At 39.9% G+C, this 21,933-nt stretch overlaps 1 protein-coding gene across 1 annotated transcript in view; it reads right to left on the bottom strand.

The window, feature by feature from the left end:
- The window catches only part of DLC1 (DLC1 Rho GTPase activating protein), a 354,507-nt gene that overhangs the window by 192,316 nt on the left and 140,258 nt on the right, over nt 1-21,933 (bottom strand). Inside the window, exon 4 of the mRNA XM_074951354.1 lies at nt 11,135-11,168. Within this exon, the coding sequence (XP_074807455.1) occupies nt 11,135-11,168 (34 nt within the window). The remainder of the gene's footprint in view (nt 1-11,134; nt 11,169-21,933) is intronic.

Raw genomic sequence — 21,933 nt, 5'->3', positions numbered from 1 at the left:
TGCATAGTAAAATGTACATTCTTAACCTTAAAGCATGTTTAAAACACTCACTTCAGTGTTAATGCATTTTTTTTCACACTACACAGATCTCTTTGATAATAAGTACCTTGTCATAACAAAAGTATGTATTGTATTAAAAACACACATTAAGTTTGACTCTGAAAGGACAGCTGAAAGATTTAGCGCAATGCCCAGCAGCTGTGAATTGCTCAGATACAGCTCTATACATCTTTATTCCTATCAGGTGAACCCACCTTGCCTATAATTATCCAATAATATATTAGGTTTGTTTTTGTTTTTTAAAAAGAGGCATGTTCCCCACCGGAAAGCCAAGTATCTTACAAGTCAGCTATAATCCCCATACTAAAAATCTTTGTTAATTTATATCTAAGGTTGCGCCCATGATTCATATAATCCTTATATAAACAACATACAAAATATTACAATTACAAAACCGATAAGCATTTACAAGTATGAAAATTACCAGTTAGAATGTGAACAGAATTACCTGCCATTCTTTTGCTCAGAAGACAGGGCCTATGATAACTCAGTTGAACTTCTCTTTGTTGCCATTTCTAGGGTTCATTGAAAATTATGAAAGAAGGAATGGGACAAATTAGCTACGAGGAGGCATCGAGAAAAATATAATATTAACATGTTGTGTGGCACTTGTTTTCAAAGCACTAAGAATTAAATAAAAGTTTTAAAGGATTTTTTTTTACATATTGTTTATCCATATAGCAATAAACTAGTCTTTTCTATTTTGCTTTTACAAACAAACATGAAATCATAAATAAGGCCTCTAAAACCAAACACCCTGGTTAAAAAAGATTGAACAAAGAAGCTGTAGAAATCATTACAAAAAGTCTTATAAAAGTTACACATAGGAAGGAGTTAAAACAGCGGCTGGAGATGGGGTGGAAGGCAGCTGGATAAATAATTCTTACAAATTTGAAACTCAGAGATTCAGCTTTTTATCACATACATTGGGATTTACTTCAATATCGCTTGACTCCTTTCACAGAGTTTGTATTAAGGTTTTGTGGAAGACTTTTGGATCTCTTTCCCATTTTCGTGATAGTCATACTATTTTGTGAGATGAGACAGAACAAGAAAAACATTTCAATGCAGAGCCAGCTGATGTTTTAAAATAATCTGTTGGCAAAATCCAGAAAGTTGAAGAAGTTCAATCAGGTGATGTACCTTACACATCAAGGAGACAGATGATGGAAACAAATGTAGCTTCCACTCTACTGTAGATTTACACTTCCTTCTGGCTCCTTGATAGTTAAGTTACATCAATTTAAGCTCCCTCACACACTGGTAAAGTGGGTGCAAGCAGCTGTAAGGAAGTATGATTATGAATAAAGGAATGTAACTTACACATGACAGCTGAATTTGACACATTCATATTTACTAGAGGACAGGTTCTCAACCTGGAACCTTTCTGGTTGTGAATGGTGCTGTTGATTTTGTTGACCTGAGATGACAAGCAGCACTAAGATTGAGTCACTGTTCACACTTTCCAGGAGCTGGAAACCAGCTGGTTGGGTTTACTGCATTTTTAGAGTATCAAAAGGGAGTGGCTCCTCCCTTGAATTTGGGCCATTCCAGAGGATCAGGCAGCAAAAATGACTGTATGATTTATTTTAGTTAGGAATGACTTATGCCATGGTCATGTATTCTTCATATTTTGCAGGAAAAGAAAGCATTGCAAGACTTAATGATTCAAGCCTCTCCCTCTGTTGATGTCAAGCTAACATAACATCTCAGCACCTTCTACATTTTGGAGAATTTTAATCCAGATCTGGATCTCAACTCTGCAACTTGGTTCTCAAGAGCTTATATGCTACTGGGGAATTGCTCAATAGTCAATATTCAAAGGGGTGAAATATAGAGCTGGATGAGATTTTTAGAATGATTAGTTTATTTCACAAAAGGTGCAGTTTTGGTAGACCCAAAACTATTCAAAAATTTGACACAAATAATTTTGTCCATTCACAAAATGGCCAGGAGGTGGAGGCAGTGTGGGTGCTACCCATTCCCTCTTATACCCTTTAGCCTGGTGGTTAGGGCACTCACACGGGACTTAGGAGACTCAAATTTAAATCCCCACTTTAGAACAGACCTGAAATGAATTTTTTTTGATTCACCAAAAATTCCATAAAATGTCAACCTGAAATTATTTATTATGACGATGTTGATATTTTGTAACTGCCACTGAATCAAAAAATATATCAGTTATTGGTCCAGATCTGGACATACGTGGCAGCCAGTCACCAGGAGGTATGGAGATCTTGAGACTTCCTGCCTGTTTAGATTAGCTTTTAATATGTCATTTTATAGTCTTTCAGAGGAAGGTGCTGATCCCAGACAGCACTTGCAACTCCTATGAAAGTTCCACTGATTATGCTGAATGTCTCACAGAATGAACACAGCATGGAATGTAAGTTCAGTAATTATTCACAGGAGCCACTATGGCAGCTAACAATTAACAACACTGCTAAAAAATATCCAGATCCATGTATTATGAAAAGCTTTCAAAAACAATGGGATCAGTTATTTCACATCCTTTAAAAAAAGTGTTGTCAGGAACCTCACCATGAAATGCCAGCCTCTAGCAACTAGAGGCATCACAAACCTTCTTTCCAGTAATGAGTTCACATAAATGTCAGTGGAACAGTGAAATGCAAAATATGTCCATTAGCATTTATTGATCTTTGTCAGTCATCCATGCAAATTCAAACATTGCTGTAGCTGTTCTTTAGAATGACAAGCTGGAAGGTAAGGACTGCTCACCTGACATTTTTATCTGGAAAACAAACACTAACTAAAATAATACATTGGGGAAAGACTAATGTGCTATCAATTGTAGATGAAAGATTATCTGATAGCCAAGAACTAACCGTTTGGTACCTCAAATCAAATTAAAAGGAGTACTTGTGGCACCTTAGAGACTAACGAATTTATTTGAACATAAGCTTTCGTGAGCTACAGCTCACTTCATCGGATGCATGCAGCTCACGAAAGCTTATGCTCAAATAAATTTGTTAGTCTCTAAGGTGCCACAAGTACTCCTTTTCTTTTTGCGGATACAGACTAACACGGCTGCTACTCTGAAACCTGTCAAATCAAATTGTCACAAGAGCAACTGCTAATGTACAACTGCTCTGTTAGAAACAGATATGAAATGATTGAAATGGAGGAAGGACTGTTTGAACTCATTCAGTATATTCTATAGTGTCAGATAGAGCATGTCATGTAGCCTGCAAATTACTACTATGTAAAAGTTTTCCTCTGACTGGGATACTGATTTGTCATTAGTAAGCTAACTCATGTTTTGCTTGAATTCCTGCATATCTGCAAACCAATGCAATTCAGTCAGCAAGACCCAATTTTTCATGCAGCAGTTTGATCCAAGTTTCAGAATGGCTATGTGATGACACAACTTAAATGACTTTTAAAAAAGTATGTCAGCTAACAGGTCTTATACAAATAAATTGCAGACTCAGTGCATTTTTGAAGCCATATGTATTAAAATCTCCACCTGTTTTCTGCAATGAACTTGGAATTCTTGCCCATGTCCAGCCTAACTGGGTAATAAGATTTTCTGACTCTTGAACACATCTGTAAAAAAACAGTATAGTCTATTTTGCTTTTCAGTTAGAGCTCTGTTAGAACAGAATTAAAGTGTTCTCCCCAGCACACCAGGCAGTTGGCCTTTTGTGTGTCTTGTTTACTGACAGAAGAACCTGTTGCTACTGAATTTTAAAGTTCTTCCTGCTAAGAGCTCTCACATACAGTCTTGACCCATCTTGTCATCACTCAATCACTTTATATTCTGCAGCTCATCTCACCATGTGGCAGCGGCGCAGTGAAGATCCTCAGCTGCCTGACACTGCTGATTAGAGTCTGAGAGGGGAAATGCCCTGCAGTTAAGGTCTCTTTTATCATCTCTGTATTTTTCCTACTTACAGATCAAAGGCTACCAGGAAAATTAACACCCAAGAACACTGAGTCTGTGCTTCATTACACAGTGTATTTACTAAAAGTCTAAAGCAGATACAGACACAGGAAAACTTGGTCATTTTTTCCAAAGTCTGCTATGTCCGCCACAAGAAATTATTTGATTGCTACATTCTATTAAAAAGAAAAGGAGTACTTGTGGCACCTTAGAGACTAACAAATTTATTAGAGCATAAGCTTTCGTGAGCTACAGCTCACTTCATCGGATGCATACATTGTTAGTCTCTAAGGTGCCACAAGTACTCCTTTTCTTTTTGCGGATACAGACTAACACAGCTGGTACTCTGAAACCTACATTCTATTGTAGTATTAATAATATTGTATTTGGGGAACACTCAAAGACTTTCTATTGACCAGAAATGTCAAAGGTAGCATGTGTTTCAGATGGGAATATATACTATATATTCTTGCCCTTAGAAGCAAAATTGCTCCAATATAGACAAGACTGGGCTATGGAACATGTTGTATTTGAGAAACATAAAAAGCCAGACTCAGGCACATTTACTTATGCTGAATACTACTTTACCCCCACAAAAAGCCCTGTGAATAAAAGGTGATCCAAAAACGGGCTGCACTTTCTCTGTAGCATTTTTTAGTATTTCAAGTAAGATGGAATATTTTGGTCATACCAATAACACCTTGAACCGTCTATTCATTCTGGCTATTTTAATTATGAATAATTAAAACTAGAGGTGGATCCAAGCAGCAAAATATGGATGTGGATTTCAAAGCCCAGTTTCCTCAGTGTTTGGATTGGTCTGAGCTCATACCTAATTATGAAAATATTCTGTTTACATAATAGATAGAATGCAGCTTATACCCAGATCAGTAACTCTAAATTAAGGTTGCTAATTGTACATTGAGCTTAAATATTATCTGACAGCTATTATATGTACAGGAAAAATGGATTATTAAAACAGTGAATATTACGGAGTTTCAGCAGGTAAATTCATGAGCAAATCAATATTTATTAAGGCTAGACTGGATCCGGCCCTGATTAAGGGATAGCACATCACCTCAGGAGGAGCTTGCACCTCAAGGAAGTAATCTGCTCTACTTCTTTCTCAGACGCTGATTACTTTGCCCCTCTTACTGGCTTTGCTCTATTGGTTGCCATGCTATAGGGCCAGAGTCAAGATTCTCCTACTCCTGACCCAATACAGTAGGGATAAAGTGGGGTATCAGGCACCTAGTTCCTGCTTTCCCCTCCATGTATGAGCGAAGATATGAGCAAAAAGAAAAGGAGTACTTGTGGCACCCTAGAGACTAACCAATTTATTTGAGCATAAGCTTTCGTGAGCTACAGCTCACTTCATCAGATGTAGCTCACAAAAGCTTATGCTCAAATAAATTGGTTAGTCCCTAAGGTGCCACAAGTACTCCTTTTCTTTTTGTGAATACAGACTAACACGGCTGTTACTCTGAAACCAAGATATGAGGTGGCTGTGCAGGGAATATCATATCATCATTTTTTTCTCTGTTTGGATCTCTTAGACCTAGGCATAATCTAGCCCTTGATGTTAATTTCTGCTTTAAAATCTTTAATTTAAAACCCTTTCCCCACTGATAGAAATGTCAATGTGATTAATGGAATCAATCAGAATTCATGGTGCTCTCAAAGCATACCGGTCAAGTGCTGTTCTGATCAGCAGGCAGGCAGGCTGCTCATTTATAGTATCTGCTAGAGTGACCCCACAATTAAAGGGCTTTCTTCACTCTCCACTACAAAAACTTTTAACCGCTTAAGCCTTCTTGAGCTATAGGTTGACAAAAGTAATAATGTTTTCAGATTACATTTCAGTTAGGCTTTAAATAAAAACACCCTTTTATTTACAAAACAAAACAAAACCCAGCTGACAGTTTCTCCTCTATGTAGACTAAGCCCTTCTCCTAGCTGGAAAAAATATAAAATAGACAAAATATTTAATGAAATAAGTAACAACTGTGCATAAACTAATATAATTAGTGATGTGTGAATCTCCAAAGATTTGACAATTTAGTTCAGTTAAGCACCCGAAGGTGCAGTTGCTTATTCCAAAGCTCTTGGAGCTATATAATTCTCTGGAATCTTTATAATAGGAAGCCTTGGGAAAACAATTGTATTTAAATGAGATTTCTACATTTCTGAACCAGAAACCCTGAAAGAACAGCCTCACTCTGTATTTATTTATTTCCCTTTTGAGTCTTGGATGAAACCAGGTAGTGCAAAGTGGGAAAAAAGGAACAAATGCAATTTGTTACTAGTATAATAAACTTTTCAGAATGTCAAAAGTGGTTTGGTTTGAGCCTCTGAGTGAAATTTCAAGTCAGCTTTTATTCTGCCTGAACCTGTTTATGCTGTATACTGCAATTTTCCTAACATCCTCACACATGGATACTTATGTAGTTTTGTTCTATAATATACTTACAATTTTGGTTTGTTTGTAGCAAAATAAACAAAAGCAGTTTTGTTAATTAATGGAATGAGTAACTGAACTTCAAAGGCTTTTTTATTTTATTTGTAATGTTTAATTGTAAACATATAGACAGTTTTATACTAAGTGGTATAAAAAGCTTTAAGAACACTATTTTTGAGAGACTGCCTAACTCACTCATGGCTTTATCTCTTGTGATTTATGTGTAACACTACACCTCTGTGTGGGTTATTGGCAGCAGGGATAGAACCTGTGATCTTGGGATCTTAAAGCATGAGCTTCTATTCCCTGAACTAAAAGAGATAGCTCCACTGGACAAAGATGAGGCCAAATCACCATTAGAGGCAGACAGAGTGCCACATCGAGTGTAGGGTAGGTTACATATGACTTGCTCCAAAATGCATGCCCATTATATCTTTCCCCACTGCATGACACCATCACGAGTTTCTGCCTTTTAAACAAGAGTTTATATTGCAGCTGCTAACAAACCAAGCACAAGCACAAACTGCAAACTAGCTGAAAACAAGGTGAGCACTTCTCCATGCACAACGCTCCTCTGTTTGATCAAGTTGGTGTTTTGTACACGTTCTGGGTACCCATGTATTCTGGTAGCCAAAAGGTAATCAGTCACATTTGGACATTTGGCCCTGAATGATAAGAAAGGTCTTTTGTTTGTAAAAAAATAATTTAAAAAAAAGTGAAACTCAACATAATATGCTAAAACTCTAATCTGGGGAAAAGGGGAGAGAGGAAATTGTGTATGTCAAGCATATGTGTGTGTACTACATGCTTCTACAGACTGATTATGGGCTGAAAAGCCTTTCACCTCATGTCTAGCCCAGGTTAACAGGGAGAGAAAACTTGGTCTTTTGGCTGAAGAGTAAGACGGGAAGTCAGAAGATCCGGGGTTTTATTTCTGGCTCTATAGCAAACTAGCTGTGACCCTGGGCAACTCTCACTGTGCCTCTGTTTCTTCACAAAATAAATGGGGATGATAATGCCTCATTATATGATGGCTGTGAGGATTAATTCATGTTTTTAAAGAGATTTGACTGCCTTTTACAGGAGGTGCTATATGGTCTATGGTTAAAATATTGTGAATAGTGAACAAAAGTCATTACTATCTGATAGCTGCTAGATAGATTGTTGAAATTAGAGATCTCTTACGTTACTAAATGATAGATGTCCACCATTCCAGTTGTCAGTTTGTACACTAGGACATTACCTAGCAGATGCAGCCACTCTACTGGAAGAGAGCATCACTTCTCTTACCATTTTCTCCACTGTCCTGTCCCCTTCACCCCTCTCCCTCAGTGTCCCCTCTGCCTTCCCTTTAGTGAAACTCCTACCTAAATCCACCAAACAGTGGAATTAACATGACGTTTGCTGCCACCACCACCTCATTGCTCACTTTGCTTGTGTGTTGTACCCCTTTCACCACCCTGAGTTTGTTTTATCTATATCCATTATAAACTCTTCAGGGCAGGAAGAGCCTAATTTGTGCTGGGGTTTGCTGGGGTTCAGCCAGCAACAATTTTCACCTCTTCTGTCAGTGGCATTTAGTAAGGCATGCCATTCTACACTTGCATGGAAAGCATGACCTTTCATGTATGGTGCGTATGAGGTCACGCTGCGTGGAGGACATCATTTTGGTCTAGGAACAGCATTATCATTCTTGTTTGAGCCCTGGCACTGGGGCAGGGACTGTCTTTTTGCTTTGTATTTGGAGAGCACCCAGCACAGTAGGTCCATACAAATAATAATTTTTTATCACGTATGGGCATGGCTCAGTTGTGTTCTGAGGGGCTGGGGCCTTCTCAATTGCCATGACCTTGTCTGTCACTGGTGAATCCCCCACTCCTTGTCTATCCGGTAGTCCAGGTACACCACTTCTGATCTCATAAAAAATTAGTTACTTGGTTTTAAGCAAGGTTCCACCGCCTCCAACACTCCCTCTGCAGTGTTGACCGATGTTGAGTGTCACTTCTGTGCGTGATGAGGATGTCATCAATCCTCACCACAGCACACGGGCTATCTTTCGACAATTTTTCCATGGTCTTCTGGAAAATTCCAGGGGGTGATGATATATGGCATCTCAATTGATTGTACTGATATAAGCCTTTGTGAATGTTTATAGTGGTATACTTCTAATATTTCTCCTCCAGCCTCAACTGATGATATGCCTACAACATCTCCAGCTTATTATATTTTTGATCCCCCTGTAACACTGCCACCAACTCCTCCATCCATGGAATGGCATAAATGCCTAATTTGGAAACCTGATACACCATGATTTTATAATCCGTGCAAATGAGGATGGTCTTTTCTGGGTTAACCAGAATTCAGAAAACTACTCTGGTGAAATGAGGCTGGAAAAGAAGGGCATATCTAACGCAGCGTCAGTCTTTTCTCTGAGGGCATAAGGAACTGATCTTGCTTTAAAGTATTTTGGTTTGACACCATCTTGGATATAAATCCTGGCTGTTAAACCTTCCAAAGTCTTAAATCCTTCTTTAAAAATGGCTGGGTGAGCATCCAAGACTTCCTGGAGTGCTGGTGTTTTGCTAGGATCTCATCCAAAAATGTCCTCCAATTCAGTTTTAGATCTTTTAACTGATCTCTTTCTAGCAGATTTTGCATTTGTCCCCAGATCCCTAGAACCAGTAACTTTTTTTTAACTTTTTTGGCTTTTATATTTTATGGGGCTTAGCACAGAACCTACCACCCAGACGGGTTCTCTAATGTAGGACACAGGGTCACTCCAGTATTCACTAGTGGGTTCAGTCCTGCTTTGCACTGATGCACAGTGGAAACACCGCTCCAGAGCCTGGAGTCCCTTCCAGCTTTCTTTGCATTTTCTTTATTGAATCTGTATGATTTGCTCTACAGTCTAAGTGCAAATATTGTAAATTTTTCACTGCTGCTTCTATTGTTGTTCCTATTTCTACTGCTTTGAGCCAGGGTAAGTTCTCCCCTGCCAGGAATTTTCTGTGAATTCTGTCTCATTATTAATGCCATAAACAAATCTGTCCCACAGCATATCCTCTAGGACATTTCAGAATGAACAATATTCTGTTAATCTTTTCAGCTCTGTCACATATACAGGTACACTTTCACCTGGCCTCCACATTCTACTAGGAAATTTGAAACATTCCACAATAATGTTTGTCTTTGATGTGAAGTGCTCTGTTAACCTCTTTTGCAGGTGTTCTAAACTTCTATTGCCTGATGTCTGAGGTTGTAACAAACTCCTTAAGAGAGAAAGTAGGTTTTATTGCCACAGACACTGAGGAAAATTGCTTTCTTTTTGTCCATTATCTATAATCTCATTTGCAAGAAAACAGTACCCAATCTTTCCATACATTCCTGCATTAAGCTCCTCAAGTTTCCCATACATTGCCATTCTTATGTTCTTTCTTGTCACCAGTTTTGTAAGGCCCACTCAGTGCACAAGGAATGCTTTCTACTTACAATACTGAAGGCTGGGAATGTGCTGCTTTATTCAACTATATACAAACAGAGTTGGGGGAAACACACACTAATTAAAAGAGCAAGTAAGGGAGGGAGCAGGACTCCAACTCATAATACTCTGAGTTACCTCTTGATGACCACTTTAATAATAACAATAATAACAATACAAAAGAAGAGGTTCTCTTGCAAATTTTACTAATTATGGGCTTGTTAAATATTGGACATAGTTTTGGGAAATACTGTGAACTTTACCAGCTAAAATTGCTTGTGACATCCTGGAAAAAACAGCTGCTTTAACCATAGCTTTTCTTTCTGAGCATCGCTTAACCAGCAAGCTAAACAACAAAAAAACAACCTCTGCCCCCCCAAAAAACCAGCCCTGAAAATGTCACAAATAAACATCAGAAACCAAACTCCAAGTGGTGTCTAAGCATTCCTATGAACATTTGAAAGTCATTTTAATGCTATGGTTAATGGATCTCAACACAAATTATCAGTAAAAAGAAGTACAAAAGATACCCACATAAATTGTACTTTGAGTTATATGGCAAGAGGTTTTTTGGGGTGCAAAATACTCTACCATTTACAGCAACAATAAAGCCAATTCACAATGTCTGGGCACTACTATGACCACTTCTAATACTGCCACATAATCAAATCAGAATAGTTATGGCATTCAGATAGCATAAATAGCACAAACCGATACAAAAGTAGTCCCTTAATATTGTAGAGGTGCTTAACTGTTTTTGCCAAAGGAACATCTACAATAAAACACTCCAGAAGACCATAATTCCCTGTTATCCACTATTAAGACAGCAAAGATCCAGTCAATGGGATAAATCCTGCTTTCCTAGCTCAGGTGAACAGCCCCATTGTCTTCAGTGTTTGTTTATCGAGACTTCAAATACATCGCAATGGCTTTTAACAACAAGCAGAAAGTTAGCACCTCGAATACAAAGGATAAATGTTGGTTCATTTGATGCTGGGTAGAATTCTTTCAGACATCTCTGCTCGTGTCATGCACACGCTGTGACTCTTGCCCAAAAAGACAGTTCCAGGTCAGGATGCAAAGAGTGATATTTGCACAGAGATTTGTCAGGTCTATAATCTTGAACATTCCAGAGTAAGCCTAGTTTAAGCCTGCCCTTTACCACTGGGATAAGTAGCTAACATTCCAGGAAACTAATACAAGAAGAGGAGAAAACAAGTAAATGCTTACTCACCAGCCTTCTCCTTTTCTGAAATAACCGGCATAGCCTAAAAAAAAAAGAAAAAGAAAAAAGAAGGGTTGCATTTAAGAAAAGGTAACAAAATTAACTCAAGGACATCATTATTATTGATTTATCTAGATTGTGATAGTGTCCAAAGGCTCTGAACGGAAATGAGGCCTCTGTGTTGTAGGCACTCTTCAATCACACATGAAGACATAATCCCTGCTTCGAAAGGCTTATGCTGTCATGTGAAGAAAAAAAAAAAAGCGCAACAAATGAGTGGAGAACAAATATAAAGGGAGAATGAAAGTAATGATGATAAAACCATGGGCCATGATCTTATAGACATCACCACCAATACCATAAGTGATCTGTAAACTTAAAATGTCACAGGGAGATCCAGTGGGGAATGACTGACTGACTCTGAAGGACAGAGCAGTAAAAACTGCACAGCTGAAAAATTGAGGATAAAATGCTCAAGTCCTCCCGCTGAAGTCATCAGGCATTCCGCAAATTACTCCACTGGCAGCAGGATTCAGGCCCAAACATAGGGCTTCTCCCTAGCATGCTGATTTCTTCTTTAAAACACTCCTCAGTAGAAATAAAAAACCTGTTGCTGTTCTGGTGATTTTTTAGAATACGAGCGTAAGACTGACAGCTTAGTCTGGTTCTTCTCTTTCTCTCACCTTAACACAGAATTCATTAAGAAGAACTTTTCTCCGCCTAAAAATGGGGTCATGATTTGGTTGTTTTTAATATCGGCATAGTATCATTTACCCTTAATTGTCTCAATCTTTTCGACAAACTGAAACAGCTTTCAGAATATCTCAGATGTTGCAGGAGAAAGATGAGTGAATGCCCTAATTTAGAGATCAATTTAGAGCATATATTCAGAACCACCAAGTTAAGGGGACATTTCCACATCTCCTTCATGCATGTCATTATGGAACTGAATACTACAGTTCTGACTCAAGAGAAAATCCTATGGCAGCCAGTTGGAATGTTGCCCGAGTCAGGACTTCAGGATTGGGGTTGAGATACTTTGCCAATATCTCCGTATTGGAGTGAAATACCTAATTTTTTTAAAAAGGGGAGAAACTGGGTAGAAGCCAGCTTGAAATTTTCAGTTTGAATGGCTGCTTATGGAGATCCTTTGAAATGTGGCTATATTCCTTAGCCAGCTTTGAAAATCCCCGCCCCAAATGTTTTTTCTGCTTTGCTTTATTTTTTGGTATGATTTCCTGGGTTGTTTTAAAAGAGCTACTTTCTTTCTATACAAAATTTAAAAGAGAAAAGGATATGCACAGTTTATATAAATACATAGTACATACAGTGGTAACAGCAAAATGATAAATTGCAGAGTCACATGATAACATTTACGATTCACTGTTGATTGCCTTAACTGCACTCTGCCCACTAGACTATCTGCACTGGGACTTATTTCCAACATTGCAAAACCCTGAACAGCTACAGTGAGATACAGTTTACAACAACCTGCCAGAGAAATGTTTCTTTTTTCCCTGTACAAAACTATAATTGTTCAGGTCAGGCACTATTTAAATTTGCTCCAGTGACACACTGAAGATATTATCTTGTGTTCTTTCATAGCTAGACATGGGAGCTCTATATACCTTTATAAAGACTTTCCAATAACTACTTCCAATCCTGGAATGTCCCAACATATTACATGTAAAAACTGTGACATTACCTAAAATACCTTTTCTGTACATAATAATGTACGGCATTTCTTAGGTCCTAAGTGAGGCTGGCTTTATAGTGAAAGGGACATGAAAAAGTAATACCAATACAAACTCTTTAAAACCCTCTGTGAAATACTTCTAAGGAAATTTTCTTTTAAAAATTCAATACACACACAATACCTTCAGTATACTTGTATTATATGCAATAGTTTCATACATTCAGCTGAACCCCACACTCAAAGTGAATCTGCTATACTTTGCTTGATTTTGGGGTTATAACCATGGGAAGCCGGCAGGCCTGGCATGGCCTTTACCCAGACTCTGACATTGGTTCAAATTTGCAGAGAGATGTTAGCAAACCTTGGAAAAGTGTTAGTTTTTATTGATTAGAAAATTCCAAAAGAGTAAAAAGGTTGATTGGGTTGGGGTTTTGTTATGAAAATTTCACACAGCTCTGGCAATGATGTCATTAGACTATTTCATGATGGCTTGAAATGACATACTAAATATCCTAATTATGTCCGGTGAATACACTGCAATGCCTATCTTTTGCCCTCAATTCAACACCACTTCAAGCAGGATCTTTCTGAAACATTTAAATCTAAAAGAAATATTGATTTGGTGGAAAACTTCATATTGCAGGCTTCAGCCTAAGAAAAATATACAGCTTCATTACTAACCATTTAAAACAGACTGATCTTGGAAAGGGTTATTTGAAGGACTGTAGCTGTGCTGGCCGCAGGATATTGCAGAGAGAAGTAGGTGAGGTAATATCTTTTACAGTAGAACCTCAGACTCAGGAACCTCAGAGTTACGAACTGACCAGTCATACACACCTCATTAGTAACTGGAAGTACACAATAAGGCAGCAGCAGAGACCAAAAAAACCCCAAGAACCCCCAACCTCCCCCCACCCCAAATACAGAGCAGTACTGTGTTAAATGTGAAGTACTAAAAAAATAAAGGGAAAGTTTTAAAAAAAATTTGACAAGGTGTGAGGAAACCGTTTCTGCGCTTGTTTCATTTAAATTAAGACATTTAAAAGCAGCATTTTTCTTCTGCATAGTAACATTTCAAAGATGTATTAAGTCAATTTTCTGTCGTAAACTTTTGAAAGAACAATGTTCAGGGTTATGAACATTTCAGAGTTAGGAACAACCTCCATTCTCAAGGTGTTCGTAACTCTGAGGTTTTACTGTATTAGACCAACTTCTATTGATGATACAGACAAGCTTTTGAGTTTAAACAGAGCTCTTCTTCAAGTTTGGGAAATGTTACTCAGTCTTTTGCTCTAACATTTAAGTACATGAGGAAGGATGGCTAAACTCGTATTCCCTCTTTTGAGTCACTCCCTATCAGATTCTGTTTTTGTGTCCTCAGCTCTGCTAGCATGTGGACTGTTTGGGTCAGAACTAAATGAAAATAAATCATAACACCTACTCCAATTATTTAATTCTTATTCACTTTATAACTGTTCTTGGTCATAAAGTCATAGAAGTTGGACAAGATGTGCCATTTAGGCCATCCCATTGCTAGTACATGATTGTTCCTTCCAATATTTTTTTCAGTCACAATTTATATTATAGGTACCTTTATAAATAGTTGAGAGGCAATGTGGTCCAGTGGATAGGGCACTTGATTGGTAGTCAGAAGATCCGAATGTTACTAACCGGCTGTGTGTGAGGGGGTGCGGGGTGTGAGCTCCAGGAGGGACTTTGGGTGCGGGAGGGGGCTGAGGGCTGGGGCAGGGGCACGGAAGGGGGTGAGTGCTCTGGCTGGGGTTGCACACTCTAGGGTGGGGCTGGGGATGAGAGGTTTGGGGTGCGGGAGGGGGCTCAGGGTTGGGGCTGTGTTCAGAGTGCGGGAGGGAGCTCAGGGCTGGGGCAGGGGGTTGGGGTGTGGGAGGGGGTTTGGGGTGCAGGCAGTGCTTACCTCAGGCAGCTTCCAGAAGCGGCCAGCATGTCAGGCTCCTAGGCTGAGAGGCCATGGGGCCCTATGCGCTGCCTGTGCCCACAGGCACTGCCCTTGCAACTCCCTTTGGCCATGGTTCCTGGCCAATGGGAGCTGCAGAGCTGGTGCTTGGGGTGGGGGCAGCGCATGGAGCCCCCTGGCCCACTCCTCTGCCTAGGAGTTGGTGGGACATGCTGGCTGCTTCCTGGGAGCCACATGGAGCCGGGTAGGGAGCCTGCCAGCCCCGCACCAACTAGACTTTTAACGGCTTGGTCAACAGTGCTGACCACAGACACAAGATCCGTTTTTGACCAGGTGTTCCAGTTGAACGCTGGACACCTGGCAATCCTAGACGTGGGTGCTGGAGGGAGTAGTCATGATATAACAGTCAGGTGGTCTCATCTGTCGGGAGCCAGCTTCCTGCCTGTCTTGCTCCCCTACTGCACAGGGGAAGTGGACGAGGCTGCTCTGAAGGGCTGGGGCAGTAGAACCAATACTCACAGGGTATTGGTTCTACTCAGCTCCCCTTTCGCAGAGTCCCTGCCAGCCTCCTCAGCGTGCCTGACAGCAAGCAAGGCCTCTCAGGGCTTTCTCCCTGGGGAGCTGGTTCCTTCCCTTTTTATCAAGGCTCACTGCAGGGGCTCACTCTACCCATTTTTTTTCCTCTCTCTCTTTCCTGGACTATTGCTTTCCCTTCTCAGGAGAGGATCCCAGGGCTTGGTCTTCCCCTTGGCTTCCTACATCCCTAATAGGACTCCCCCACAGTTCTAAGCCCTTCTTTTTATGATGATCCAGCTCCTCCCAGCTGGGCCTGATAACTAATTGATTCACCACACCCTACAGGTTTATGCAGGTGAGCTAATTGAGTCCTCAGGCTCCTGAGAACCCTTTTGCTGCCAGTGTGGAGTGTACACCCCCCAGGTGCCTAACACCTAACCTGTTTAGGTGCTTTCGAAAATCCCACTAGAGACCAGTCTGCAACTTTTCATGCCAAATACCTTGGAAAATCTGACTCTATGTGCTTCAAATTTTTAGAATTAGTAGATCAGTAGATTTCAATCTCTCCCACCTGTTTTTTCCCCCTCTGTAGACTGAAAGAGGAAAACACATTTGCTTATTTTTCAATTCCCAATTGGATTCTCAACTTGAATGAACCAGTCAAAACAAAGAAAATATTTTCTCTGAATCTGTTTGCTAAATTTAAACCAAAGTAATTAAGGCTAAAACTTTTTTGCACAACAGAAAGTGGAAGTATTTCTGTTTGGAAAAATGTATATGCCAGAATTTAGTTCATTGTAAAGACTGAAAATGACAGTGATACTTAATGCAGTACATGATATTGTGCCATATTTATAAAGCTTGAACTGACTTCAAGAGTTAAAAATGTTTTCTCCCAATTCTGAATTGAAAAAAAAATGCATCCTTTAACTCACTAAACTCTGAGGAGAGCTAGTTGATGCAGCATTTTTATTTATTTAAATGATTTGAATAGATTATAGTAAGATTAGGCCTTAAAATAGGTTGTCATAATTTCAGATGATTTTTAAACAGGTTAAATTTTAAAAAGAAAAATGTATTTAAATTTAAGAATCCAATAAAAAAACCCCATGGTTATTTATCCACCCTGCTATCGAGTTTGGCCCATATTTATGAAGTACCGTACCTTGAAATTCTTCTGAATGAAAAGCACTAGTTAAATGTTGTGTAATTCTACTGCCTTGAGATTCTTTGCTTTTTATTCTTGGTTGATAAGGAAATAAAATGATGAGCGAACTCCATCATAGTTCTACCTCTCTGACTAAGGGCACGTCTTCACTAGCAATGTTAAAGTGCTGTAGTTGAGGCATAGCGCTGGGAGAGAGGTCTCCCAGTGCTATAAAAAACCCACCTCCACGAGGGAAATAGCTCCCAGCACTGGTGCACTGTCTACACTGGCACGTTCCAGCGCTGAAACTTGCAGCACTCAGGGGATGTTTTTTCACACCCCAGAGCGAGAAAGTTGCAGCGCTGTAAAGTGCCAGTATCGACAAGCCCTAACAGAGGACAAAACACCAAGGGAGCTTAGTGTTATTGCCCTAAAACGTAAAATAATGCAAACAGTGAGTAAATCTAGTTCCAGCAATTTCTGAGACAATTCTACAAAGGTTGAGTTTTTTGTTAACACAGCTACATATGCTGCTTACATGCTGCACAGTGGGATAACATGACTTATCGTTACTTAGAAGAAATGCTCGCACCTCAAGTGCAGCTTTGAATTCACTGGTGACTTTCTTCAATGATTTCCATATGTCATAAATGAACTGCATTCCCAGGAAGTGATTTAACATTTCTGGCAAAGGAGCAATTAAATGGGATTTTCCTGGTAGGCCAGATGGGTCCACTGTAACGTCACGTTATTCCTAACTTCTCGCTCCTCATGGAACAAAGGAACTCCACTAATAATTTCCACACGATCGAATCACACCTTTTTTAAAAAAACTTCCAAGACTCTTGTACCCCTCACTATTTGGTCTGAGCATCGGGATCCAAACAAAATTCCCCAACCACTTAAAACAGTCACTTTACTATTTTGTTAATGCATCCTACAAGAACACTCAGAACAGAAGGACTGCTTTAGAAATGTAACTAGGGAACTAAAAGAATACAGGACTGGAAGAGACCGCCTGAGTTGTCAAGACCAGTCTCCTTCTATCACAGGCAATCCTGTCATGTAACCCCATTCATAAAACTATCAAGCTCCATCTTAAAACTATGTATGGCTTGCATTAAAAAACACCTGCAGGAATGAATATACTCAAGGTTTTGTTCACCACTGGACAGCATGCTATATGAGCCTGGGAAAGGCTGACTTTGAAATCTCTTCTTTGAATTGTAGCACATGCATGTGTGTTGTATTGGGTCTCCACTCTATATAACTGTGTTACATTTGTACACGGAGCCTGCAAAGTGGGGGTAAAATGCTACTATTCAGATGCAGCAGCATTTTACACTCACTGCACTTTTGCCTTGTACAGATTTAAATAACAAAACAACATGCAAGGCAGTGGAGATTCTTTACATTTTTACTAATCTAGGGCTAAATTGTGACTCCCAGAGCCAGTGGAGTGCTAGGTGTGGTAGCTGCAGTATCTGACCTGTGGTGGAGGGACGCATTACCTCAGCACAGGGTATTGTTACTCCTTTTGATCCAAGCAGTTAGTAAAAATTCAGCTGCAGCAGGTTATCATTAGGAGGAGAAACTGATGCTGGAATCTGCTTTTTTTTTAATGCACTCCTGTTTATTTACAAGAATGTACAGCAGCGTCCTGTTCTCCTGAACACAGGAGGAGTCAAACAGCAGGAGACAGTTTCTTTGCTCACAGTTCCAAGCCCCTTTCAGCCAGCACTTACCCAGTGCTCATTCTGGCTGTGCCGTTGGCTTTCTGCTGCTTTGCGCCTGGTTTCTTTGGTGTTTCCCCTGCTTCTCTCTCTCAACCCCACCCACCCCCCCAAAAGTACTACCCAGCAAAACCCCTATATCCACACAGGTCTGTTTCTGTGGTGTTGCAAGTGCCTGTGCTTTGTGTGGAGGCTCCTATTGTTTCTTAGGGTGGCTATTACGCCAACCAGTTTCAATGAGATTTCACCCAATCCATAACAGTATAAGGCCTTCAAGTGCACTGAGGGATAACCTCAGCAGTACACTCGCTCCACCTGTATGAAGAAGTAGAGTTCTGTTGGGAAGCAGTACTTTCTTAGCCATGCCCTGGATACACCCTGGCTTTGTCTGCAGTGCAAAAAGGGTGTTTTGTTACATCCAGATAGCTATCTTAATACATAATCCTAGTGGAGACAAGGCACAGGTAGTTTTTCAGTGTAGCCAGCTGAGATCAACCCCATACTCCCCTGCCCCCGCCCCCCAACCTAGGGTTGAACTTGACTAATTACAGTGAGGTAAAAACTACATGGGCCTTGTCTTCACTAGGATTTTGCACTGCGATAGCTATCTTGATGTCATAACACCTTTTATGGTTTGTGGAAAGAGGCCCTAGGTTTGTGCAGTGTTTGCACAATATTTAGTAGGTTCCCTTGCACACAGGAAACACAAGCAGCTGCAATAGGATTAACTCCTGTGCAAGTGCAGAGTGCTATATCTGGCTAAACTGTATATTAATTGGCACAGACTATATTAAAGGTGCTTATAGTACATAACTGCTGAAATGAGAATCAGGTACATCTTTTAATTTTCTTTATATTCTTCCATAAACCAACTCCAGGGATGCTGCATTACAAACTTTACAGTCATATCAATTATTCTAAACAGGGTTCTGAAATGTTAAGGTTCATTGTGTAATTATACATACACTAGTAGCTCCAGGCTGACATGTCTATTTAAATCCATAACACTTTATTTTCAGAAGGAATAGAGCAGGTAAAGTGTAATTGGCATCACTTAAGTCACATTTTCAATGCCAAGATGGATATTTTACAAAACCTTTCAATCTTATTATGCTGTCAGCTGTCCAGTAATTTCTCGAGTACGTATTTGAAGAGACATGTTGGAATACTTCCTTGCCAGTGATCTGACATATCTTGAGTCATAAGGCATTTCTCCAGTTTTTATACAGAATTTATTGCATTATCTTCAACATTGCTTTATTTCTAAACTTGGCAGTGAATACAGAAGTGCCTCTATACCCTGACCTTTTTACTAAGCCCAGATGCTCCTTCTGCAATTTGTTTAAAGGAAGATAAACTGAAGTTAGGTAAAAGAAAGAAGTATGTTTGCTGGTGTCTGGACAGTGTGCTGTTGGCCAATGCATGCAGGAAGCCTAGGTTCAAGAATGAACTCAAAGGGTATGCCTAAACTTCAGTACTGGCCCGGGGCAGCTGACTTGGGCTTGGAGGGCTCAGGCTGAAGGGCTAAAAATTGCTGTGTAGATGTTTGGGTTCAGGCTGGAGTCTGGGCTCTGAAATCCTGTGAGGAGGGAGAATGTCAGAGCCCACGCTCCAGCCTAAATTTTAGCTCCTCAGCCCAAGCCCTGCAAGCCCAAGTCAATTGACCTGGACTCCGAGACTACAAAAATTTTATTAAAGCAAATGTTAAAATTATATAATACACAGGTTGAGAAAAGAATGTTTGTATATCTGAATATATCTACACTGCAATACAAGCCAGGGCTCAGACTCAGTCTTGCACCCAAATCCCACTTCCATCTGCATAAAAATCTCTTAGACTTGGGCTTGGACCTATGGTCCTAGGACCCTGTGGGGGTGGAGGGATCAAGTCAAGTCAAGCCAGAACCCAGGGTTTGAGACCTATTGCTTTGCAGTGTAGACACAGCCCCACCACAGTGGGTCCTAAGAGACTGCCAAAAGTACCCCACAATCCAATGGGACACCTTCCTTTGTCCTCTCTATCTCAAGAATTTCCAGTCAACTCCAGGAAAACAGAGGCAACCCCACTGCGTGTAGTACAGCAGCACAGTGAGTCAGCATATAATCCTTCTGTTGACTTCTGAACACTGAGCTGCAAACACACCAGAGACTCTTCTGTGTTTGCAATGGAGCCTGAACAGAAGTCTTCTGCAAAGTGCACGGTTTCATAGTAAGGGGAGCACACACAGGTTTTGGTACATCTTTAGTGCGAGACCAGCAAAACAAAGTCCACACATTTATATGTAAAAGTTCTCACATGCCCATACCCGGACACTCCTTTTCAATCTGTGCATATAGTTTTTCTGCTTCTGTAAATGCAACTGGCTTCACTCAGAACCATATTGTTGCAACAATACATCACCCAGCCCACAGCTGCTTGCGCCCACACTGACCATTATGGATTTGTTCACATCATAGTACTTGAGAACTGGAGCTGTTGAGATAATTTCTTTTACTTTTTTGAAGGCAATTTCTTGATTTGGCCCCCATAGCTAAGATGTGTTGGACGTTAACAGTTCATTCAGTGGTTTTTTAACTGTAGAAGATTCTTGTAGGTATTGACCAAAGTAATTTATGATACCCAGTAAATGTCTTAATTCAGGGACATTAATTGTGCACTCAGTTCTTGAATTGCTTTTGCTTTCTCAGGGTAGGACTGATTCCATCTGTATTTATGGTCTGTCCTCAAAACTCAATTTGGGATAGGTGGAAAATGCATTTTTCCTTGTTTAGTTTCAGTCCAGACTTACTGATTAGGCTTAGGACTTTGTTAAGGGTTTTGTTGTGTTCTTCCTTCAAAGATCCATATATCAGAATGTTGTCCATTAAAACTACAACTCCGTTTGTGCTCTTTAATGGTCCCTCATTAAGGGATTGAAGAGTGGCATGTTGATGAGATCCTTCAACCTTTGTTGCTTTGTTCCTTCTGTGTGCAATCTTTGCTGTCTTTTCCCCTCTGCGTCTGTTCCTAGTTTACTCCTGACACCATGTCATGTTCTTCTACATCAGATAGAGATGGGCAGGTCTGGATGAGGTTTGCTGAAATAAAGTATTATATACACAGTGCCACTAAGTGGTGGAACAGTGTAATACAGTTCAGCATTCCATTACAAAGCCTGGGACAAAGTATTTTCATGGACTATTCCAAAAGGAAGCATTTCTGTGATAAATTTATGGTTGAAATTCTGGACAGCGCCAACAAGTAGGCCCAGTACCAAAGACAGAGGGACTTACAGCTAGAGAGTCATGGCAAGAGACAAAAGGAAAGGCTATACAGCTTGAGGACAGGGTTTCAATGTGGGAACAGGCACTTTCTTCATAGTTTCCAGAACAGGAATGGCGGTTAAGGGAAGAGGACAGAGCTCAGCAGAAAGAACTGTTTGAACAGCTGATATCACTAATGGCCAAATTAACATGGCAAATTAAAACTTTTATTGCTGTAATTAAAAAACATGGGCCTGATTCCTGAATGCTCCTTTTACAGGGAACCATTATTGAATGGGTGTGCTTCTAATGGAGTCCCTCAGTGATCAATTTTTGGCTCTATGTTATAAAAAATATTTATTAATGACCTGAAAGAAAACATAAAAGTATTACCAAAGAAGTTTGCAGATGACACAAAAATTGGGGGAGTGGTAAATAGTAACAGGTTACTAAGACAGGTCACTAATACAGAGCAATCTGGTTCACTTGGTAAACTGGGAACAAACAAACAATATGCATGTTTATGTGGCTAACTGTAAA

Source organism: Natator depressus, chromosome 4 (genome assembly GCF_965152275.1).
Source record: "Natator depressus isolate rNatDep1 chromosome 4, rNatDep2.hap1, whole genome shotgun sequence".
NCBI lineage: Eukaryota > Metazoa > Chordata > Testudines > Cheloniidae > Natator > Natator depressus.
The sequence above is the reverse complement of the archived record's forward strand: the minus strand, read 5'-3'. Positions and strand labels throughout refer to the sequence as shown.